The 25,812-nt window shown below is 38.1% G+C and overlaps 1 protein-coding gene across 1 annotated transcript; it reads left to right on the forward strand.

Moving 5' to 3' along the window:
* Positions 1–1,102: 1,102 nt before the first annotated feature.
* LOC127623784 (DBH-like monooxygenase protein 2 homolog) lies at positions 1,103–22,983 on the forward strand. The gene is made up of 13 exons (XM_052098296.1): positions 1,103–1,430; positions 8,303–8,449; positions 11,970–12,125; positions 13,540–13,623; positions 13,710–13,862; positions 16,438–16,540; positions 16,654–16,820; positions 16,904–16,995; positions 17,925–18,021; positions 18,203–18,262; positions 20,386–20,516; positions 20,610–20,718; positions 22,477–22,983. The coding sequence occupies exons 1-13, from the start codon at positions 1,158–1,160 to the stop codon at positions 22,615–22,617; spliced, it is 1,713 nt and encodes a 570-aa protein (XP_051954256.1). The 5' UTR covers positions 1,103–1,157; the 3' UTR covers positions 22,618–22,983.
* The last annotated feature ends 2,829 nt before the right edge of the window (positions 22,984–25,812 follow it).

Raw genomic sequence — 25,812 nt, forward strand, 5'->3', positions numbered from 1 at the left:
CTGTACTTTTTGCACATGTTTGCACGTGCACTTTATATAGGTATATATAGGTAGTTTATATAGGTATTTTATTTCGTTGTATAGTCTCATGTGGTCCTATGTTGGTCCTTTGTTGTTTTTATGTAGCACCATGGTCCTGGAGGAACGTTGTCTCGTTTTGCTGTGTACTGTACTAACTGTATATGGTTGAAACGACAATAAAAACCACTTGACTTGACTTGACTTGAGATGATTGGTACCCGGTGGGGTCTTCTGCTGTTGTAGCCCATCTGCCTCAAGGTTGTGCGTGTTGTGGCTTCACAAATGCTTTCCTGCATACCTCGGTTGTAACGAGTGGTTATTTCAGGCAAAGTTGCTCTTCTATCAGCTTGAATCAGTCGGCCCATTCTCCTCTGACCTCTAGCATCAACAAGGCATTTTTGCCCACAGGACTGCCGCATACTGGATGTTTTTCCCTTTTCACACCATTCTTTGTAAACCCTAGAAATGGTTGTGTGTGAAAATCCCAGTAACTGAGCAGATTGTGAAATACTCAGACCGGCCCGTCTGGCACCAACAACCATGCCACACTCAAAATTGCTTAAATCACCTTTCTTTCCCATTCTGACATTCAGTTTGGAGTTCAGGAGATTGTCTTGACCAGGACCACACCCCTAAATGCATTGAAGCAACTGCCATGTGATTGGTTGATTAGATAATTGCATTAATGAGAAATTGAACAGGTGTTCCTAATAATCCTTTAGGTGAGTGTATATATATTTATAGATGGATGATGATAGATAGATAGATAGATAGATAGATAGATAGATAGATAGATAGATAGATAGATAGATAGATAGATAGATAGATAGATAGATAGATAGATAGATATGCTTTATGTTTTCTTTTTAAAATGAAAGTTTGAAAAAACCTTTTGAGTGATCATTACAAACTTCCTCTCGCATTATCTATTATCAAGGGCTTTACAGTATTATGTAATGAGCAGGTGAACTGAAAACTTACTGTCACAAAGAAAGAGGAGGAGAAGGGGTGGGGGTGGGGGGGGGGGGTTATAGACAGTTTACTAAGACTGCTGCTACGGAACAATCTAGGGCAGATTCAATCGCACAGCTTTCTGAAACAACAGAGATTGTTTTTCAGCTATTTGAAACGGTAACATGGGCATATTATTTCTCATCTTGCCCCTGGTCTTGCTCTCAGTTCAGTTGTCCTGGGCTCAGGAAGACCCTCTTCTTCCTTTCTCAGAAGTTCTGGACCCCGACCTCAAAGTGCGTCTGAAGTGGGGATTTGATGAGATCCAGGGCACCATCTTATTTGAGCTCAGCGTCACCACCAGCGGCTGGATCGGTTTTGGCTTCAGTCCCAAAGGAGGAATGACTGGAGCTGATATTGTCATTGGAGGAGTTGGGCCAGAAGGCACTTATTTTACGGTAAACTCAAAGTCTGAAAAGTGTTTCTCATCAGGTTTAAGATGAAGACTTTCAATGAAATTAATTCCAGCCTCAAATATTATTTTTAATTTTGTTTATATTTTGATATTTATATTCCTGATTCTTTCAAATGTACTCAGTAGAGTGTACCTTATATCAATTCTTACATTTGGGTTTCCAAGTAGCTTTAAGCTATTATGAAGGATAATTCATAATTGTGACACAATCGAAGTCTAGAAATGTGCTTCATGCAATTTGTATTAAACTAGACATTACATTTATTCATATCTGTGTACAGACCGGATATTCTGTAACAGATGCAAATTTAGACAAAATCAGCCTAATAGAAATATAGGTGTTTTGACCTGTTGAAATAGTCCAAGGGTCATTGACAAATAAGGTTGTCCAAGGTAATAAAAAGGAGAAATGTTTAAAACAAATCAAATTTAAAACATGTCAAGTTCACAGAAATGTAATCTTTGTTCCCATGTAGGTTTCACACATTTTTGAAAAAAATTATAATAATTTTGTATGACTTTTAAAATTTTTGTGTGGTGTTATTATCAAGTAAATGTTATTAAAATAATTTGTATTGCATCTTGTATACAACATAATCATTAGTTTAATTTAAAGTTTTCAAAAATAATTTTCAAGGTAAAAAAATATATTAAACATTATATATATATATATATAACTAAGAGACTTGTCCAGAGAACACACTAGCTATAAGCCCAGGAAAAGCTAAGACACCCTCCTTTTGTCCTTCGATATAAACCAATTCGCTTAATAGGGGCAAGACCTTCCTGTTCAATACAGAACCTCTCATGTGGAAGCGAACAATGAGCCAAAAGTCTGAGACTGAATGTATAATAATTAAACAAAATCTTGGGTAAGCCTAGCCAACCTTTTGTCAGTCGGCCTATGTAATTTATTGAAATGTAATCTGGGACACTTACCATTCAAAATGAACAACTTCGCTATGCTATCAAATTGCTTGAAATAAGAGAGGGGGATATCTACAGGGAGAGACTGAAGCAGGTAGTTGAATTTTGGAATACAATTCATTTTAATAATATTAACTTTACCAATCATAGATAAATAAGACCACCTGTCCACATCGCTCGAAAACCTTTTCTTAAGGGGTTAAAATGAACTCTAACTGAATCACACAATTTTGCTTGGAATAAAATGCCCAAGTACTTAATGCCCTGTTTGGGTCACTGGAAAGCTCTCGGCTGAAAAGCCGTTACTGGACAGTACGCTGTCAGAGCCAAAGCCTCCGATTTTGACCAGTTGACTGTGTATCCTGAGAACTTAGAAAAGGAATGAATAAATCTGTGGCAAGGCAGAGATCTTGTGGGGTCGGAAACGAATAATAAAATATCATCTGCGTAAAGAAAAATGTATGCGCCAAACCTCCTGCCACCACCGCTGGAAAATCATCTTCCTTTCTTATCACAGCAGCTAATGTTCCAGGGCAAGACAGAACAATAATGGGGAAAGAGGGTAACCTTGACGGGTGCCTATCTGAAATTAATCCATTTGTTTTTACCGCTGCTATCGTGTCTATAAAATAACTTAATCCATTCAATAAAAGTATTCCCTAACCCGTACCTAAGATAATCCCATTCTACCATATCAAATGCCTTTTCAGTGTCAAGTGAGACGTCAGTGACCAGAGTCTGATAATTTGCCACTGACCACATGATATTTATGAAACGCCTAATGTTGTCAGATGAGCTACGGCCAGACTAAACCCAACCTGATCTGTATGTATAAGAGATGTCATAACTTTACTTATTCGGGTAGCCAGAATTTTTGACAACATTTTTAAGTCTTACTGGATCAGGGAAATTGGACTGTAACCCTTACACTCGCTTGGATCTTTGACCTTTTTAAGAATAAGACTGATTCAGGCTTGTGTCATGGTTGGCAGAAGTTTCCATCCTTTAATGATTCCATATAAACTTCTAACAAAAGTGGAGCTAGTTCTGTTGCATAAGATCAAATAAATTAAGGCATGTATTAAGCCTGTAGGCAGGGCCTTAATTACCTTGTCAAGCTCCTCCAAGGTTATCTCAGAATCAAGATAATTCTTTTGCTCAGTTGTCAGTTTAGGGAGATCTAATGGTTCAACACAGTTTCTAAAATCTTCATCAATAGATGAAGACATGGAACTATAAAGATTTAATAATGCTTTCTTTAAAAGCATCATTAAAATCAGTGCCCTAGGTAAATAGTTCACTACCTGCAGATTTCACTGAGGGAATGGTAGAAAAAGACTCTCTCTGCTTTATATATGTAGCCAAAAGCTTCCCTGCTTTGTCCCCTGTCTCAAAATTTGACTGTCTTACCTTAAATAACCAAAACTCCTCCTTCCGCGACTGTAAGGAGGTTACGATGGGCAAGGAGGAGGCGAGAACCGACTTGTCAATATAAATAATAATATTATTTAATAATAATATTGGCCCCATCAGGCCAATTGGGGACCAGGCGTGTGACATTCTAGCCCGGCCCCGCCCCCCTACGCTCCACACTCCTCCCGGCGTTACCTCAGGCCGGGGTGCCACTGGCATGACCCACACCCCCTTTCCCTGGGGAGGGGCGAGCTTTGCGCCCCGTCAGATCATCCCCGCCTTCCTCGACCTGGGAGGAGACAGGAGGGAGAAAAAAAATAAATAAATTAAAAATAGGCGAGGGAAAAGGCCAACACGGTGCGAAAGAGAGAGAGGATAGAGAGAAAAAGCTCACTCACCGGTTCTCTGATGTACCGTCGCATGGTCCTCGAACACTCCTCCACACTCTCTGGCGGATGACAGCCACTCCTCTGCGGGCGAACCGGAGTCAAACCTCCGACCCCCAGCGGACAGAATGCCCCTCCGCTTTTCTGGCGGCACGTGGGGACACTCCTCCACCCCTGGCAGTGGCCCTACCGCTCCAGGCAGTCGAGGAGTTGCATTCCCTCCTCCCCTCGTGGACGGCGGTCTTCTCTCGACCCCTCCACGTCTCTGGGGACGGCAGGGCACTCCTCCACCCCCAGCAGCGGCTCCCTCGCTCCAGGCGGTCGGGGAATCCAGTCCCCACTCGCCCCGCGGACGGCGGCCGTTCCCCGCGTCCAGGCGGTTGGGCTACTCCTTCGCCCGGCAGATGGCAGCGGCGCTCCCCTGGGTGGACAGCAGTGTCGAGGACTCTGCGACGGGCATCCCTCCTCCTTCCTGGGTTTCGGCACCAATGTAAGGGTGTACGATGGGCAAGGAGGAGGCGAAAACCGGCTTGTCAATATAAATAATAATTTAATGAAAACTTAAAACAAAAGCACAAACATAAACACACACATGACGGACATGCCCGTAATTCTCTGCGACATTCTAGCCCGGACCCGCCCCCCTCCGCTCCACAGCGACAAAATAGTATTATGTCTGTATTTCAATCAGGTAAATTCTATGAGGCCATCAGACAACATTCAGCACTTCAGTTCTGTCTCGGTACTTTTAATATTCTCTTCCAACTCCATGAGTTCTCGTGCTTTGGATTTTTTGATGAATGAGGCATATGTATGATCCGACCGTTAAGAACCACCTTAAGTGTCTCCTAAGCCATGCCCACAGAGGACACTAAGGACCAGTTGGTCTCTATATAAACATTGATTTCAGCCTTTAACATTTGTTGGAAATAAGGATTTTGCAAAAGGATACAATAAAGTACCAACTATATAGTTTATTTTTCTCCATATGAGGTAACACCTTTAATCTCACCAGGGCGTGATCTGAGAAATGTACATTTATGCATTTGGCAGATGCTTTTATCCAAAGCGAATTACATTGCACTTATTACAGGGACAATCTACAACCTGGAAGGGCCTAGCTCTTGGTGGTGACTGTGGGGATCGAACTGGCAACTTTCTGCATACCCATTCTGTGCTTTAGCCCACTACTCCACCACCACTCCAGACTAAGTTGTTTCCAATTGAGCAATCCAGAACAAATTAAATGAGGGACTTAAATATACATAAAAAAAATCCATTCAAGAATAAATCTTATGGACTGATGAAAAAAATGTATAGTCTCTACCAGATGGGTTCAAACGTCTCCAAATATCTGTAAGACCAAGATTTTTACACATCCTTTGATGTGTTCCACATTCCACGTGGAGAGAGACAATCCACTCATCTTAACAATTGACATTTTGACATATGAAAAAAAATCGATTGTGTGTCAAAAATAAATATATAAAGACCACATTCCCCATTAGTGCAACAATCAAACCCCACACTTTCCCCCGAACCAAAAAAACAGAAAAAGAAAAACGTTGCACTGACCCCGCAAATGACAGCGCCAAACGGCATCCATACCTCTAAACTCAAACGGTCCATGTACGCCTATGAGAGTCCCATGACAATTTAACTGTCCGATTGCTCAAGTCCGGTGTTTCTATACAGATTCTGTGAGACAAAATTACATAACAGAAAAATATATATAAAACATACTCAAGCCAATAGGCCGAATAAACACAAAGAACGTGTATTGTAGATTAATTCACAAAACTGTCTCAAAGGTGTGTTCCTCCACAAAACAAATTCCAAAAGATGCTCCACAAAAAAGGTATAAGCACAAATAACGAGCAGATTCATCCACAACTGTCCAGCCTCTAAGCGGAACCAGTGCAAAAAGAAACAAAAAAGGCACCCAGCTTCCCCACTTGGAGAAATGACCATGACTTCCTCAGTCTGTTGAATTTAGAAAAGACATTTCTTGCTGTGGGCATGTAAATATTTTGCAGCCATCCTTAGTATCTATTCTCAATTTTGCCGGAAACATCAGAGCAAAAGCGATCTTCCATTGATGTAAGAGATTCTTGCATTCCTCGATATGATCATGTTTATCTTTTGTCGAATTCGCAAAATCTGGGAACAAGAAAATGCTGTGATTCTTCCAAGAAAGCTTTCCTTTACACGAGATCTTTATCGGATGATCTCAGAAATTTGTCCAGAATTGATCAGGCCTGTCTCCCTCAGCCGATCTACGAGTCAGGACTCTGTGAGCTAGTTCGATTTCCAGCTGGTAGCATGTTATGTCGAGCAGTCTCGGGAAGAGCTCATCTAGGAATTTCACCATATCTCTGCCTTCTTCATGCTCAGGAATTTTGCCAGGTAGGATTCTCCTAATCTCCCTTGCGGAAGGCCTCACTTCAAAGCCCCCCTCATCATCCCGGCAACAGACATCCATGATCTTAACAGAGGTCCAAAACATTGACGGATCAGCCAAAATTTTCTACAAAGAGTCAAAGAATCAAGCAACGCAACAACACACAAGTACATCTCCAGACTTTTTCTGAAAGTGCTGGTGTATTATTCTAATAATTTAGGTAACCTAATTGCAAATTGATTTATACTCAAAAAAGTATCAAATGGTTCTCAAAGCTAGTTATTTTCTCAAAGCTAGTTATAAGTTATTTTCTCTGTATATATAATTTCCACCACATTCTGTTAAAATTCACTCACAACCTGTTTTCCATGTTTGTGTCTATGTGTAAAATTAGCTTTTATATTTAGATCAGCAATAAAGTCTTGTTTGTATTCAAAGATAATTTGACTGTAGTATATTTTGATAAATAATCTCGAGCTCAGAACCATATCTAAAAGATTTGTGATATTATTTTCCATAAGCCATGAGAATAATATTATGCCAATAAGTGAATTAATCATAATTCCATTATAAAGCTAATTCCTTACAATAGAAATTGTGAGCGGATACAACGAGATATTGTATTATGATCTTAATAGTTAAAAAATTTATTTTATAATCTAATTATTTGTCATTTACCCTTCTTATAATGGTGGTCAAACGTGGCTAATTCCATAATACAATTTACATAATTTAATTCCCACACATACTGTTTCCTACATTAATGATGGAGGTACACGGGCACTTTACTCCGTAAGGTGTACATTTGTACAACCAAAATATCCTACAAGAAATGTAAATGTAAATATATATTATATATATATATATTTACATTTCATTTACATGTATTTATTTGGCAGATGCTTTTATCCAAAGCGACTTACAAAACAGGAATACATTATAAGCTAATCATCTTATAGTGGTATGAAAAGTGCTGTATTTCAAAGTTTCACTAGCATCAGAATGGTAGTATTCAAGACAGATTAAAGAGCAACAAGAATTTGTCTTTTTTTTTTTTTAAGTGCAGTGCTCATGGAAAAGATGTGTTTTTTGAAGACAGAAAGTTAGTTTAGTATTTTTTTTTAACTTCATAAACAGTCTTGAGGGTCTAAATGGGTCCTTTGTTTTACTTATTATTTTATTTATTTATTTGACAGAAATGCAGACATGCATGTTGGTTAATTCCTTTATTTGGTAGCCAAGGTTTGTTTTTGTTTTTTAATAGGAATCATATTTTAAAACAAAATGTTTCACTGCTTCTTTTTAAGAAATAAAAATAAAATATTCTGCACTTCTCATGCTAACATTTCTTTTTCATGAATTTCAGATATTAATGAAACTTTGAGTTCTTTTACTGTCTGGTTACTGATGTTTACACCATATGATCTCCCCCCAACATTAAAATAACTTTAAACTCAGAAATTTAAAAAAAAAAAAAAAAAGAGAGAGAGAAGCTTATTCAAGTAATTGTTTTGTGTGAATTACATTTTAAAAGTATTTTTGAATAATTGAATAGTTCTGGAACAAATATCATCAATTCATTGACCCTTATTAGACTTATTTCCAAAAATAATTCCTAATTACATTCAAAGAGAAAACTATGGTTACAACAACCTAGCATAAAAACACAGGCTACCATGCATAAATACAGTATATGCATGTGTTAACAAATTTGTTTTTCACATTAAGGACCAACATGCTGAGGGGAATTCCATGCCTCTGGTGGACCTGCAACAGAACTACAAACTCCTGTCTCTAACCGAGTCCAACGGGACAACAGTCATGAAGTTTCAGAGGTCCATTGAGGCCTGTGATGAAAATGATTTTCCCATCACTGTGAGCATGCTTAATCATTAAAAATACATCTTAGCCAAATACATTCAAACTCAGTTTTTCACAATTCCTGTCATTTAATCGTGGAAAACATTCCCTGTCTTAGGTCAGTTGAGATCACTACTTTAATTTAAAAATGTGAAATGTCAGAATAATAGTACAGATTATTATTTATTTCAGCTTTCATTTCTTTCATCACATTCCCAGCGGGTCAGAAGTTTATATAAACTTTATTAGTATTTGATAGCATTGTCTTTGGAGGACATTTCTAAAAAGTAGTAAGATCTTTGTCCCCATGTGCACTTGCAAACTCTAGTCTTGATTTTTTTATGGTGGTTTTGGAGCAGTGGCTTCTTCCTTGCTGAGCAGCCTTTCAGGTTATGCCGATATAGGACTCGTTTTACTGTGGATATAGATACTTGTCTACCTGTTTCCTCCAGCATCTTCACAAGGTCCTTTGCTGTTGTTCTGGGATTGATTTGCACTTTGCACACCAAACTACGTTCATTTCTAGGAGACAGAATATATCTCCTTAATGAGCGGTATGATGGTGGTCACATGGTGTTTATACTTGCATACTATTGTTTGTACAGATGAACTTGGTGCCTTAAGGTTTGGAAATTGATCCCAAGGATGAACCAGACTTGTTGAGGTCCACAGATTTTTTTTCTGAGGTCTTGGCAGATTTCTTTAGATTTTCCCATGATGTCAAGCATAGAGGTATTGAGTTTGAAGGTAGGCCTTAAAATACATACACAGGTACACCTGCAATTGACTCCAATTAGCCTATCAGAAGAAATTACATATTTTTCTGGAATTGTCCAAGCTGCTTAAACACACAGCTAACTTGTGTATGTAAACTTCTGACCCACTGGAATTGTGATATAGTCAATTAAAAATGAGACAATCTGTCTGAAAACAATTGTTAAAATTTTTTATAAAAAAATTGATGTCCTAAACGACTTTCCAAAACTATAGTTTGCTAATATGAAATCTGTGGAGTGGTTAAAAAATTAGGTTTAATTACTTCAACCTGTGTATGTAAACTTCTGACTTCAACTGTATATTCCTAACAATGACGAGGATACAAAGACATAACACCATCGGTTTAACCAAGTGTTTCCCAACCACTGTGCTGTGGCACACTAGTATGCCGTGAAAGATTGTCAGGTGAGCCATGGAAAATGATCAAATTCCTCAAAATAAATAAATACATGAAAAAGATTTTTATAATTTCAGGGATCCAAACTCCTCACCTTTCTGAGAAATTCGCTGTTTTGAAACCATAATCTGTCACTTTTGTGATTGTGAAGAGCAATGATTAATGTGCAAAAGTGGCTGATGTCTTTCACATGACTCGTGTCAGCGCTGCAGAATACATTGAAATCTATGAAGTGATGCCACTTTACACCAAAGTGTTTTTCACACCACGTTTTTGCTTCACCAATAATGTCTTTGAGAATACTAAGCAACAAGAAATATTTAAAAACTGTCCAAATTTGTGAAGAGACATTGAATGTCTCATCATTTCTTTTAATTAAATATTACCTTATTGTTTATGAATATCAGAGACCCCAGTTATTGAACTAATTTTAATTCACCAAGAAAATGCACAGACCTAAACATAAATGAGTCCTTTTATTACTTTCTGGTATCAAAGCAACTGCAAGCTTTTTTCTCTCTCTTCCAAATACATGTTCTCAATGTTTATTGTGCACACCTCCCGCTGTTTTACTTGGCAAACTTGGAAAATCGCCCCTCTTTGACACCTTCTGCAGCTCTTGTCATGTGTAGGGCAATGCCGCACTTGACGCTGACGTTGAACGGAGCGTTGATGCCTCGACTCAACTTATGTGAAATGCGCTTTACAATGCCAAAAGAACCTTATTGAAAAACTAAATTATTATTATTTGTCTATTATTGTGGTCTTTTCTGATAAAAGCCATGCTCAGCATTTTAAACAGGCTACTGTAGGAAAATGATCCCATAGATCTGCTTTGTGTTTATAATTCTTAGACTGAAGTCAATAGATTTGTAGCCATGCTAATTTTAATAAAGGAGAATAAGGACGTTTTTGAAACTCACTATTATTAGACTATTATTGTTGTCTTTTTGAATGAAAAATAATCCTCAGACTGAAGGAAGACTTTAGATCTGCTTTGTTCTTTTAATGCTTAAACACGATAAAGCCTCTTGTTTCGATCATGAACGACTCAAAATGATTCACTGACTCACTCAAAGCACATAAGACGCTCATTTGTCGCCACCTAGTGACATTTCCAGAAGGGGTCACTGAACTAATCAGTTAATAAAATTTAACAAATTTGTGAAACAGAAGCCTCACCATAATACTCTTTATTTTGCAGCTAATTCTGCACAATTGTAAACTTGAATAAACTTGAATCACTAAAATTGATGGAATTGGTGCTTTTAGCTTATTCTTTAAAAAAATTAAAAATGAAAACAAATGTTCATGGACCAGTGATTGTCTTACCTTTTTCACCCCTCATGAGTTTGCATCCCTGTAATTTGTTGTGGTATTGCAAGAGCAAATCTACAAATTAGAAAAGAAGTAAATTTGTTGTTTTATCATTACCCATTTAGCGCTCTTGGCACCTGTGACCTCACACAGCTTAGCCTACCTTTGTGACTAGTTTTTTTTTGCATAGCCGAATTTCAAACGTAACAAGTAAACGCTACTAAGACGGACAGAAAACATGGACAAGTTCTTGAAAAGAAAAAATATTGACGATGGTTAGCCTATGTGGGATAGTGGTGTGCCGTAGGATTTAAAAATGTTTTTGTAAAAAGTGTGTCGTGGCAGAAAAAAGGCTGGGAAACACTGGTTTAACCCTCCCCCTTTATAATGAGTAAGCTTTTCTCAGCAGTTGTATCCAGTAAACAAAGACAGTGTATCTATGGCATAGCAGAACAAAAACAACAATGTAATGGTATCCATGCAATGTTAGACACACTGGCCCTTGGGACCAGTTTCTGTGAGCTACTCCCGATCTCTCTCTGTACAAAGTGCTTATCCTACTGCTTTGTCAAAGGGCTCTCATCTGTACTTCAAAAACCACCCTGAGAAGATGTATTGTCTGACTGAACATAGAAACACTGAAATTCTAGAGCAGCACTCCCAGCTTAGGCTTAAAGGAATAGTTTAGAAAAATGAAAACTCTGTCATTATTTACTGACACTCGTGTTGTTCCAACATGACTTTTTTCTGTGGCAAAGAGTGACCAACAGATTCTTCAGAATTCCTCCTTTTGTGCTCCACAGAAAAAGTCATATGGGTTTGGAATTACATGAGGGAGAGTAAATTATGAAATTTTCATTTTTGGATGAATGATTTTTTTACGAGTTGTCAATGGCCACGTGCATACTGCAAAGTTTTGTGAGTGACAAACACATTGTTGCAGTGTGTAGGTGGCTAGAGAACTGGTATCAGTGGATCAGTACTTCAGTGAAAGGCTACGATTGAAAAGAGTTTTGCACTATTTTTGTTTTATCCCATTAAAAGACTCTTCCCATCAAGCTGATCTATGCGTACGGACAGACAGATGACATCGCATACCACGGCACCACCCAAAGGGGCACGAAGGAGTTGAACATGTTGAGGTACATGCCTCGGGTCACCCCTCCAAACAGCAAGTATTTCAACATGACTATGGTCAATGTAAGAAAGATTTTTGATTTTCTCATTTATTCACCTGATGCTACCAGTGAAATTGCCATAAACAACGATCTGTTCCTGCAGTTTTCTTTATATCAGTGTTGTTCCAAACTCGTATGCTGTGGCATTTTTTAAGAATTTTTACACAACTATTGCTGCTCTATTCATGCATTGATAGTCATATAGCTTTTGAATTAGTCTGTTAAGTTCCAATAATTACACCAAAAAATCAACACAAAAGTAGTCCATATGACTTGTGTGCTATATTGAAGTCTTCTGAAGCCATATTTTTGTTTATTTGTTGTTAGAATCAACAAAAATAATGGCACTTGAAACGTGCCCTTGAAAACATTCTTGAAAACTATGAACAAAACTATGCCAGGCAAAAGAAAATGCCACCCATTGCATGTTAAATTTTTTATGTGTTCGGTTACGACTTGATGTCCAATGTAAAATCTGGATCCCGAAGCACAACCAGTTGAGAACCACTGGTGTGGTGATTCAGTAGTCTTCATAGTTTTTATGTGTATGTTCTGTTAAATTGGTTCATATTGTCTTCTGTTTACGTTTAGTAAGAATAATGCAAGTAATTTTCTGAGTTGAGGCATTTCATTGTTTGATAGTTATTAATCTTGCTATCAGAGTTTCCAGAGCCCTTCAATTCTCAAAAGCTCAAAGTAAATTTTCATTTACATTCATGCATTTGGCAGACGCGTTTATCCAAAGCGACTTACAGTGCACTTATTACAAGGACAATCCCCCCGGAGCAACCTGGAGTTAATTGCCTTGCTCAAGGACACAATGGGGGTGGCTGTGGGGATCGAACCAGCAACCTTCTGATTAACAGTTATGTGCTTTAGCCCACTACACCACCACCACTCCAAGTAAATAAAGACACATATGACAAGGCAAACATGAATAACCATCTATAATGGTTTGAAGCTCGATTATAAACAATTATTCCACAGACGCATAGAAATACGGGTCCAGCGTTCCCGGTTGCAGCTGTTCTCAGCAGCTCACTAGATGGGAAAAATCATCAGTGAATAAGGAATAAAAATTTCTGTTTGTTCCTCACACAAAACTATTGTCAGGTTCCGTGATTGCTTGCATGAAAACCAGGCTTCAATCGCACCAAGAAAATATTGTGTTATAAAGCACTTCTAAAGCATGTAACTTGACCTGCTGCTGAATGCATATAGAGGAAACACTGGCAACCGGATTGTTGTGTTTGTGAGAACTTAAGGCAATTGGTCATTATGAACTGTCATTGTATGAAAAAGTTATATACAAAGATTCTTCAAAATATCCAGAAGAAAGAAATTCATGTGGGTTTGGAATGCCATGAGAGTGAGAGAAGAATGACAGAATTTGCATGTTTGTGTGAATTATTCCTTAAAATGTATAATCATTTCAGTTCACAGTACCATCTCGCGAGACCTACTATCACTGCAAGATCATGAAAGCCCCAACCTTTAATCAGAAACAGCACATTTATCGGGTGAGTGAGTCTATGACCTTTATTATGATGATCTATTCACTACCCATCGCTCAGCTTCTCCATCTCTGACCTCTCGTCACATCCAGATTGAGCCGCTTATTGAAAACTTTGACCTAGTGCATCACCTGCTGCTGTACCGCTGCCCCCCAAGTGTGAAGGAGCCATCTGAAACCGAATGTTACACAACGGGGAGTGAACAGTGTATGGAGGTCGTTGCTGTGTGGGGAGTTGGAGGAGGGGTCAGTCTGTTTTGAATTGGGATTCAAGCATTGCCATTTATGACTGTATTACTAAACGAAAGTTTGAGAGGAGCATCACAATGCAATAGTACAGTTTATAAACCAGTGTTGGGGAAGCCACTTTAAAACTGTAGCTTCCCAAGCAACAAGTTTCTCATGATTTAACCCCTTACACCCTGAAGGAATACTGACGGATTTCCGCTAAAATGGCACACCCTAAAACAAGAGCTTATAGCTTAAAAAAATGGCAAAGAACTTCAATTGCATGGTATACATTTTTAGAAAACCTTTTAATATTTGAGAAAATATATTTGGATCCCGCTCAGATACACAAAACACACAAAATATGAGCACTTAAAAAAATTTACATTTAGTTATTATTCAGTTTGACATTATACCTTGTAGACAGGTAGTATGGATGTTAATTTACTTACAGAAAAAAAATAAAAATAATAATAATAATATATATATGTAATATATGTGTGTATATATGTAATATATGTGTATATATATGTAATATATGTGTGTGTGTGTGTGTGTGTATATATATATATACACTCACCTAAAGGATTATTAGGAACACCATACTAATACTGTGTTTGACCCCCTTTCGCCATCAGAACTGCCTTAATTCTACGTGGCATTGATTCAACAAGGTGCTGAAAGCATTCTTTAGAAATGTTGGCCCATATTGATAGGATAGCATCTTGCAGTTGATGGAGATTTGTGGGATGCATATCCAGGGCACGAAGCTCCCGTTCCACCACATCCCAAAGATGCTCTATTGGGTTGAGATCTGGTGACTGTGGGGGCCATTTTAGTACAGTGAACTCATTGTCATGTTCAAGAAACCAATTTGAAATGATTCGAGCTTTGTGACATGGTGCATTATCCTGCTGGAAGTAGCCATCAGAGGATGGGTACATGGTGGCCATAAAGGGACGGACATGGTCAGAAACAATGCTCAGGTAGGCCGTGGAATTTAAACGATGCCCAATTGGCACTAAGGGGCCTAAAGTGTGCCAAGAAAACATCCCCCACACCATTACACCACCACCACCAGCCTGCACAGTGGTAACAAGGCATGATGGATCCATGTTCTCATTCTGTTTACGCCAAATTCTGACTCTACCATCTGAATGTCTCAACAGAAATCGAGACTCATCAGACCAGGCAACATTTTTCCATTCTTCAACTGTCCAATTTTGGTGAGCTCTTGCAAATTGTAGCCTCTTTTTCCTATTTGTAGTGGAGATGAGTGGTACCCGGTGGGGTCTTCTGCTGTTGTAGCCCATCCGCCTCAAAGTTGTGCGTGTTGTGGCTTCACAAATGCTTTGCTGCATACCTCGGTTGTAACGAGTGGTTATTTCAGGCAAAGTTGCTCTTCTATCAGCTTGAATCAGTCGGCCCATTCTCCTCTGACCTCTAGCATCAACAAGGCATTTTCAGCCCACAGGACTGCCGCATACTGGATGTTTTTCCTTTTCACACCATTCTTTGTGAACCCTAGAAATGGTTGTGAGTGAAAATCCCAGTAACTGAGCAGATTGTGAAATACTCAGACCGGCCAGTCTGGCACCAACAACCATGCCACGCTCAAAATTGCTTAAATCACCTTTCTTTCCCATTCTGACATTCAGTTTGGAGTTCAGGAGATTGTCTTGACCAGGACCACACCCCTAAATGCATTGAAGCAACTGCCATGTGATTGGTTGATTAGATAATTGCATTAATGAGAAATTGAACAGCTGTTCCTAATAATCCTTTAGATGAGTGTGTATATATATATATATATATATATATATATATATATATATATATATATATATATATATATATATATATTTATTGTTTTGTTTTCACCCAAAAGCTACACTGATATGAAAATACCCAGAGAGCACACACACTGTACATCTCCGAGATGTCTGTTTGTTCTGGAAATCTGGAAAGCATCACATTATAATGAACATCTGATAAACATCTTAAAAACATCAGATCATCTCAATGACATCTGCTGAAAGTTTTATTGACATCCAAGAGAATAGACATTTTGCAAATGAGCAAACAATCTACAAAATATGTATTCCAGATGTAAACAAACACATCAAATAGACATTTAGGTGATGTAGCTTACCTGTGCTATCAGGGTAGCTAAAATGAACAATGTTGGTTATAGCGTCGCTATTTTTTGTATCAGTCACTTACCTGTGACAGTTCTTCCCATATCCACCTCTATTTACTGTATATTACTATGTTGCAAGGTAAAAATGAATAGATTAAAAGTTCTTCAGAGGGTTCCGCTGGTGTGGCATTTAAAGAACCCTAAATTGTGGCGTATTGTGATATCTTCACTAATTAAAGGGATAGTTCACCCATAAATGAAAAATCTGTGAACATTTAGGCCACTCAACCTCATTTTCTCCCAAAACCATTTAACCATTTTTGTTCTTTGGAACACAATAATAGATGTTAACTCCAGAAATGCAGACTAATATAACTTTGAGGTTTTGCATGTCCTATAATTGACTGTAAAATTGTACGAAAAATCATTCAGATTTTCATCTATTTCTCTCAGGCTTTTGAATTCCCTGAGGTGGCAGGACTTCCGATTGGTGCAAATGCTATTGATTTTTTCTATAGGCTTGAAGTGCATTACAACAATCCAAGTACAACTGCAGGTACTTACAATGTAAATCACGTGATTTATGCTATGAAACCATCACATGGCACTAAATAAACAGTATGAGACTTACAATGCAAGTGGACACTACTTAGTCTTTTCTCTACACAGGTCGAGTTGATAACTCAGGTCTACGGTTCTATTATACTTCTGAACTCCGTCAGCATGATGCAGCTGTTCTCATGACAGGGCTTGGGGTGTACCCTGGGTACGCCATCCCACCCAACGCCAAGTCTTTCCTCACATATGGCCTGTGTGACACTGCTTATATTCCAAGGGTACATGTTAAGCTTCTCACATCCTTTCAAGAGAGAGGGTTAGCAGATGATTGGACAATCAAGTCTTGTTCTGTGTTCTACAGGTTCTATCTGAGACTCCACAGGATCTTCAGGTGTTCTCTGTAATGCTGCATACACACTTAGCTGGACGGAAGGTGCGAGTCGGACAATTCAGGTAAACATCTCAGCAATAATGACAGTATTGACCACTGTATGAAACAGCTTAAATCAGTTGGTGGTAAAGCTGGTTTCTTTCATTGGTTTTAGAGGGGTTTTGGTCACTTGTCTGCTGATGAGGCTGGAAGACCGGCCAAATAAGCTAGCCAGGGCCTCGTTTTCCAAAAGCATCGTAAGATTAAGTAGATCATAAAATCCATCTTACGATTCGTCTTAGTTTTGCTTCCTGTTTCCCAAAAGCATCGTAACTTTAGTAGGCTACTTGAAAATGCTCATAGATTAAGGAGAGCTCTGGAGTACTCGTACAGCGCTATAAACATCGTAAGGACACAGATGTATTATAAGTTTCACATTTCTGCCTCTAAACCCTTCAAAAATTGGTCCCATTCACTTCCATTCTAAGTGTCTCACTGTAACCTTGATTGTAGATTTTTTTTATTATTTTAACATTCATTTAAAATTAAATTATGTTTTGTGGTAATCAACATTATGCAACACATGCTGCCAATTGAGCTTAACCAGTATTGAATCCAGATATTCCTTTAAAAGTAGAATTTTATGTTAACAAAGACAAAAAAACAAAACTATTGATGGGTCTTCAGACTGTGATATGAATGCTTCATGATATTTTCTCTTACGGGTTAAATGAGAGAAATGTGAGGGTCCGACCAAAGGGTTTATCATTAGCCACATAGTGAACTTGTGTGGAACAACTCTGCTTTGTTTGATGTGTTAGGGAATGTTTGTTTGTGTGTGACCAAGAAGTTCAATTTAAGACACCTGTATGGAAATGAACTTAAAGAGTTAAACTTACCATCACTGCTGAAAATCAGTTAATATGTTTGAGATTTCCCCTTGAGAGAACCAGTTACTGTAATTAAGTATTCTTATTTCTTGCCTCTTTTTGTAATCTCTTAATTTCTTCAGACAGGGAAAACAGATTGATCTCCTAGCTGCAGATGAAAACTATGATTTTGAATTCCAGGAAGTGGTAAACTTGGGTAAAACTAAGACAGTGAAGTTGGTAAGTGTTAAGTTTGAAAAGTTATACAACTTTCCATACAGTTTAGTTTAAAGGATTTCAGGCATAAATCTCAAATATATATTGCACAATACCATGCACTAGATTTATATAGTAGCCAAGCTAAAAAAGTGGTATTGTTTAACCAGGAAGGCAAAATAAGCAATGTATTTTTCTCTTACAGGGTGACAAATTGTTGGTGGAGTGTACCTATAATACTGAAAGTCGCACCACACCAACATGGGTTAGTTAATTTACATATAAACCTAAAATGAAATTTGAACTGTTTCTCATGCATGGTGGGTATGTTCCCTTCCACTTCTTTCCTTCTTGACTTGCGGTATTCTAGTACTCCAATTTTACTGCGATGCAGGTGTATTGTAGTCACACAACCATGACAGCAATTAATTTGAACATTTATTTTTAAGCTAAAGAAAATTATAAATCAGTTGAAATTCAATTATTACATCATGATAAAATCTTTTTGCAGATAAAGGTGTGCAATAAAAAAACAATGAAATATTTTTTTCTTTTGATAATATGACACCTGCAATTGCTTGCATTGCATTGTTTATCTTCTGCAGTCGCTAGGAGACTTTTTTGTTTACAATCGAACAACTGCAGAACAATGTTAGCATTGCATAACAACCATTACAAAACAATCTAGAATTCTGGCAAACTAGCTGCAAACTTGCAGATGCAAATGAGGTTATGATTCACCGCAAATGTTTGCCAGAGGTTTGCAGCTCTTCACGGGTAGCGGTAAACCAGCAGCAAACATTTGGCAACAAAGGACAATTAGCCGCAAAGCTTGTGAATTTGTGGCAAGTTTTTGCTATGAACTTTTGAATTTTATAAGGGAATGTTGATCTATCGCAGTCGCTAGCAGATTTCTTTGTTGAAAATTGAACAATGGGAGACACGTGACACTATGCGAGTGGAAGCAGCTTAGAGGCGAGCTCTGCTTCACTTTTCTACAATTATCCTTAAAATCAATATTACCAGTTCAATAGTTTTAACCACGCGCACATGCAGCTTATTATCATCCTGTTAAGACTTGCACTTAAACCTCACTCATACACAGCGTCAGCGTCTAGCATTGTTGTGAGGTGTTGTGAGCCTTGTCGGACTTCCTTCTCGTTCAGCTGCAGTTAAATCGACTTCTCTGTGTTACTGACTTTTCTACGATCTGTTCTTGAAATTACTAGAGGAATTATTCTACAAATTTGGCAATAAGCTTGATCTACTTACCCGGATTATCCTCAACAGTTTGTCTACAATCCTCTTCAGACACTCTTTTTTTTCCCCTGACAAATCGTTTCCATCCTACTAAGGATGCAAGGGTACACCTTAGTTTAAGTTTTAGCATCGTTTCTACTGGACTACCTCTGGATTGTTTAGGCTTGATTTAAAAGACACACCGGTGACGTCAGATGGAGATATAGCCCATGCTCTGTGGTTCTATGCTAAGATTGAAGAATTCTGGTTAAGAGTACAGAAATTTATCTGTGAGGGTTTTGGATATTCAAATATCATTCTGCCCTAGACTATATGCATATTGGGTGATGGGACCAGGCCTGGCTCCACAGGAAGGCCTGGGTGGGCCTGACCCACCCAATCATGAACTTAGCCCACCTTGAGAACTTACCACTTCACCCACCCCTCCAACTGTTCGGCACACCTGGTGGGCCCTATGGCCCACCTTACATCTTGGAGTTGGAGCCAGGCCTGGATGGGATGGTTATTAAAGTGGTTGACAAATATACAGAAAGCTGGGTTCAAACTAGTGTAATGATTGGCAGACAGATCATTCTTAAGAGGATGGAAGTCAATTGGTGCTCCCTTATTTCACGAATGATTAACCTAATTGGGCAGGGTGGCGGTATTCGAAAATATGTCATATAAACAAGGGGGTTGGGGATCTGGAGGGGGGATAGGGACTTAATGGGGGGTTAAATGGGGATAAAGTTTGACTTTGCATGTTTATTTTGCTTTATTCTGTATTGTGTTTGAGAATCAATCAATAAATTGAAAATCGAAGAACTGCCAAACAAATACAAGCATTGCATGGCAACCTTTATCTCCTTCATTCGCCAGTAGACTTCTTTGTGGACAAACGAACAACAGCAAAACCAATGCTATAATTGAATTGCCATGTTTATCTTGTGCAGTCACTGGAAGACTGTTTTGTTGATGATCGAACAACTGCAAAGCAAATGCTAGCATTGCCATTTGTTTCTTTGTCATCTTCTGAGCATCTTGGACCGGAACGCCTTTATGGTCGGAAGTCTGTCTCGCATCCGACTTTGAAGACAACACAGCGTTAGCACGTGTGCTCTGAAACATTTATATTTTTTCTGCCTGCAGGGGGGGCTCTCAACTTTGAATGAGATGTGCTTGGCGTTCCTCTATTACTATCCAGCTATGAGTTTGAGCGTTTGTGAGAGCTTCCCTGATCATGATGCCTTAAAAGCTGAGATGGGGACAACAAATACTAGGTAATCAAATTACAAACTCTAGATGATTTTATGCATTTTCAGGTCTTGAGTTTTGCCTCAACAATGACTGGCTTTTATTTGATTACTTTGCAGTGACTGGGTCTTCATGATGTACACGAAGACTTGGAATGACACAACCATCAATCAGTACCAACAAACATTGAAAAGAATCAACCAATTTGTCATAGTTGCTGACTCCTCTGTAAGTATCCACATCTCAACAATATTGCTGTAACCTTATTACATTAACATTAAAGACCTGTACAAATAACTATGTTAACGATTGGCAAGATAGATAGAAAGGCTGCATTACTGTAACTATGACAATACCCAAAAACAATATTGGGCTTTTTATAAACCTATTTTTTTTTGGCATGCCCCTGCAGCCTAAGTGATGTTAGACAAAATGGACAACATGATCTTTATCATTATGTGACTGGTGTGAATTTTGCAATATTATATCATGCATTGCGGCAGTTCCAGCCCTTATGAAAATCAAGAGTTCATGGCATATTTGCAGCAACCTTTGTGCTAAACTTACGGCTATGTGCGCTAAGTGCATGAAGTGTCCAACATTCCACACTCTGTTTTGATGGTTGAAAAAGTGCATCATCAGGGTACTTTAAGTACACTTATTTTTGCTGCATTTTCAGTGTTAAAGGGGTCATGACATGGTTTTTTTTTATTGTATTATTATGTTCCCTTAGGTGCAATTATAGTATTAATATATTTTTTTTTAAGAAAAACTTTTAAAATCTAGTGATTTATGACCTTTTCCCACCCTGTTTCTCATCCTCTGATTCAAACAGTCTGTTTTGGGGGCGTTTTCCATTTAAGACTTCAGTGTTAACGCCCACTGTTATGATTGGCTAACGTCAGTGCCTATGTATCAATTATTGACGCCCCAGCCAGAACAATATGCAAGTAAACTAAGTAAAAACACTGTGATTATTCATAATGAATGAAATTGCGCTTTAAAAAGTAGTTTAAAGTTTAAAATAGATTACTTACAGTTTGCGTCGTCATTGTTCCCAGAATAGTCGGCACGGACTTATCTTTGAGCAACAGTTTTCTGGCAAAGCAAGCATCATATTGAGATTTGTTCTCAAAACAGTCATCCTTAAAATGTACAGAACAAACGCTTAAGTTAACACTGCCGTGACTGGAACGTCCGCAAAAAATAAACTGCATCCATTTTTCCCTGACGTCTGGATCTTTCGGCAGCTTATTCAGAGGTTTTGTTTGACCACAGCCAGGAACAGCACATCTGTGTGGCATCGTAATTTTCCTGTGCACAAGTAGTCTCTGTCAGAGCTCGCTGTCCATCGACTGAACACTTGTGAGGCGACGGCGATACTGAAATGAGCGTAGCTGTCTTGCGCTTAAAGCGTAGTTATCTTGTGCTGGAGGCGGTCATATGCAAACGCTGTTACGTCACTTCTAACCGACACGTCACTTCTAACCATGAATCCAGAACGAGCTGTATTTTGAGCTTGATTAAATAAATGATTCGTTTAGAATGGGGAGGACGTCTTAAAATATTAAACTTGCAGGACGTTTTAATGATACAAAGACCTCTTATATACCAAAAGATCAAGGCAAATTTGGTTTCTCATGTCATGACCCCTTTAAAAATACTAGCATTACAAAGTGCCGTAGAATAATGCAGAAGTGGGCAGTTTGGGAGGCACCTATTGTTGTTGCCGCGATATACAACAATAATGTAAAACACATTTCTATCACATTTAGGTACAGCAATGTGATTCTATGAGACCTGTTTGTAAAAGGAACTTGTTTCAATTTAAAATTTTTGATGAAGGATTATAAAAACAAATGTACTTGTACAGTATAATGGAGGTAAAGTGAGCATGTGGCATCACTATTTCTGGCCACAATGGCTTTTTTTTTTAATCCTTGATAACTATACCTGACTAACTTTTTTTTTTCCATGTTTTTCCAGAAAAACAAGACAGCATTTAGCATAGGGGCAATTCCTGATCTTAAAGTCATCACGCCTGCACCCTGCAATAGTGGTCGTGCCACCAAATGTCTTGCTTGGATATCACTGCTTCTCTGCTTAGCTTTGCAACTGGCTTACTAATACAAATTTCATGAGAAATACTGTATTAACATATTTTTGTCTTGTTTTCCAGTAAAAAAAAAGTCTAAATCCTTGAAACAAGAAAGTTACATGAGAAGCAATACTGCATAATATATATATTTAGACTTGTTTTCAGAGAATGTTTCTATAAAATAAGTGCATTTTGTCTCGCTGCAATGGCACTTTTTTTTCTTCCTTATACTTAACCCTTAAATGCATAGTGACCCAGGACATAATTCCACCACCTTTACCCCACCATGCATAACTTTTATTTTTAAAGTTGTTCCCCCACCTCTTATTCCTAAAACTTTCTCTAATGAACAGTGTAACCATAATAAAATCCCAAAATAAAAATACAAAATTGAATTAACTTCTACAGCTAAACATGTTTGTTATTGACCTGAAATATGTAAGTGTTGCAAAATACATTTCCACTTCCAGAAATCACATTTTTATCATTATTTCATATCTGTACAAGCTGAATCTCACAGGATATCTATTTCTTTATTACAAGACAATTGAGCACTATATTCATACAAATGACTACTGCTGTATGCCATGTTGATATACTGCGATGGTGAGTTATCAGTCTCCCATATGCGTGTACACCTACATATAGGGTAAAATGGGGCTAAAGGCACACCTCAAGGAAAATTAGCCTTTTACCTGGTCACAAAGTGTCTCAAGATTCAAGAAATACATTTATATTTATTGAATATTGATGGAGCAACATAATGTGTTGAATTTAAAAAGAGAGGTGGCGAAAAAAGGAATTGAATTGTATTATATTGAATTGTATTATATTGAAATATGAATTGGGTTATATTAATATATTGTACATACCTGGCCAATAGTTATAGTCCAAAATTTGCCAACTTATGCAAATACTTATAAGAGAGCATTTGAGTAACAACTTAACAATGATTATTCAAAATAACCACTTCAGAAAAGGGTGAATCAATCACATTTGACATTTCATAACATCAAGTATTTTATAAGCAAGTGAATCTCCATTGTTATTGGATCAACAGTCAATGCACCCACTTTGAAAATTCTTCATAACAAATCTATCCACCAACTTAAAAAAAAAAGTTTAATAGGGGCCTTTAGCCCCTTAAATAATATCCTTTCAATTACTAGACATTTATTGAAATATATATATATATATATATATATATATATATATATATATATATATATATATATATATATATATATATATATATTAAACATTAGATGAAATTGCTTCAAAATCAACCTTTAGACATTACATGCCATGATGTCATGGAAGAGGAAACATTTGCAGGTCAAAGTGTCAAACAGTTGTTCTGGAAAGACATTTGTTAATGCTATTGAGTGTTTTGGGAGGAAATCAAATCAAATCAAAGTAGTCTTTAACACGGTGGAGTCTTTAGCCCTGTTGTACCCTAAATGCTATTTGCCACTCAAGGTGTTAATAAAGTTGGTTGTTAATTGTAACTGGAAATGAGTCACATTAAAAATCAATTGAAACTAAAATGTATAGTACTACCCAATATTTACAATGGGATTGGATCTTTCTCCGATTTCAAAATATGTTCTGCTGCTTGCTAAATAGAAACTGGAGTCTGAACTGTGGGCCCTTTAATCATGCAGCTTAGAGAGAAAACAGAACAGACTGACTTTAACAGTGCACGAGATGTACTAGATGACAAACTTCTACAGTGCATCTGGAAAGTATTCACATAGCTTCACTTTTTCCACATTTTATGTTACAGCCTTATTCCAAAATTGATTAATTTCATTATTTTCCTCAAACTTCTACAAACAATACCCCATAATGACATCGTGAAAGAAGTTTGTTTCAAATCTTTGCAAATGTATTAAAAAAACCAAAAAAAATCACATGTACATAAGTATTCACAGCCTTTGCTCAATACTTTGTTGAAGCACCTTTGGCACCAATTACAGTCTCAAGTCTTTTTGTGTATGATGCTACAAGCTTGGCACACCTATTTTTGGGCAGTTTCTCCCATTCTTCTTTGCAGGACCTCTCATGCTCCATCAGGTTGGATGGGGAGCGTCGGAGCACAGCCATTTTCAGATCTCTCAAGTCTGGGCTCTGGCTGGGCCACTCAAGGACATTCACAGAGTTGTCCCGTAGCCACTCCTTTGTTATATTGTCTGTGTGCTTAGGGTTGTTGTCCTGTTGGAAGATGAACCTTCGCCCCAGTCTGAGGTCCAGAGCGCTCTGGAGCAGGTTTTCATTAAGGATGTCTCTGTACAATGCTGCATTCATCTTTCCCTCGATCCTGACTAGTCTCCCAGTTCCTGCTGCTGAAAAACATCCCCACAGCATGATGCTTCCATTCAGGCCAAAGAGATCAATCTTTGTTTCTTCAGACCAGAGAATTTTGTTTCTCATGGTCTGAGAGTCCTTAAGGTGCCTTTTGGCAAACTACAGGTGGGCTGAGGAGTGGCTTCCGTCTGGCCACTCTACCATACAGGCCTGATTGGTGGAGTGCTGCAGAGATGGTTGTTTTTCTGGAAGGTTCTCCTCTCTCCACAGAGAAATGCAGGAGCTCTGTCAGAGTGACCATCGGGTTCTTGGTCACCTGCCTGACTAAGACCCTTCTCCCTCGATCACTCAGTTTGGACAGGCAGCCAGCTCTAGAAAGAGTTCCGGTGGTTCCAAACTTCTTCCATTTACGGATGATGGAGACCACTGTGCTCATTGTTTTAAAAATTACATATTGTGAACACAGTTACTATTAATATAATGAGATGCTGACTCAGAAGCTTGAGATGAACCCAGATGTGGGAGTTTATAGCACATGATATTGGAAAAGCAGGTTAGCAAGCAAGGTAAGTGTTCATGTATGGTACACAGTATTTAGAGACAGTCTATATTCAATCAGAGAGCCTATGCAGAAGGCACAAATCTATAAGTGGTAAATTTCCAGATCAACATGTGCACAAACAGGTAACTTTAATGCCAGACGTTATCACAGGTGAGTCACGTGCATGATCAGAGGAGCAGGTTATTATATCGAAACAAAGTATTTTCAGAGTTTTCAAAATCACATTTCCTGAGCATTCAGAGAGGCTCGTGGTATAACAGGTAAGTTTCGAACAGGCAAGTAGATATGCAGTAAAATCGGATTTCACAATGTCACTTATCTTGCGTGTCTGGAGCAGATCGTGGTTAATTATATC

The sequence above is a fragment of the Xyrauchen texanus genome, chromosome 30 (genome assembly GCF_025860055.1).
Source record: "Xyrauchen texanus isolate HMW12.3.18 chromosome 30, RBS_HiC_50CHRs, whole genome shotgun sequence".
NCBI lineage: Eukaryota > Metazoa > Chordata > Actinopteri > Cypriniformes > Catostomidae > Xyrauchen > Xyrauchen texanus.

What these genes read in the sequence shown, in the direction of transcription:
- LOC127623784 (XM_052098296.1), top strand. Translation starts at nt 1,158, where the DNA reads ATGGGCATATTATTTCTCATCTTGCCCCTGGTCTTGCTCTCAGTTCAG. An exon ending in AAACTAAGACAGTGAAGTTG is followed by an intron (nt 18,022 to 18,202) that starts GTAAGTGTTAAG and finishes TTTCTCTTACAG; the next exon opens with GGTGACAAATTGTTGGTGGA. An exon ending in ATGGGGACAACAAATACTAG is followed by an intron (nt 20,517 to 20,609) that starts GTAATCAAATTA and finishes ATTACTTTGCAG; the next exon opens with TGACTGGGTCTTCATGATGT.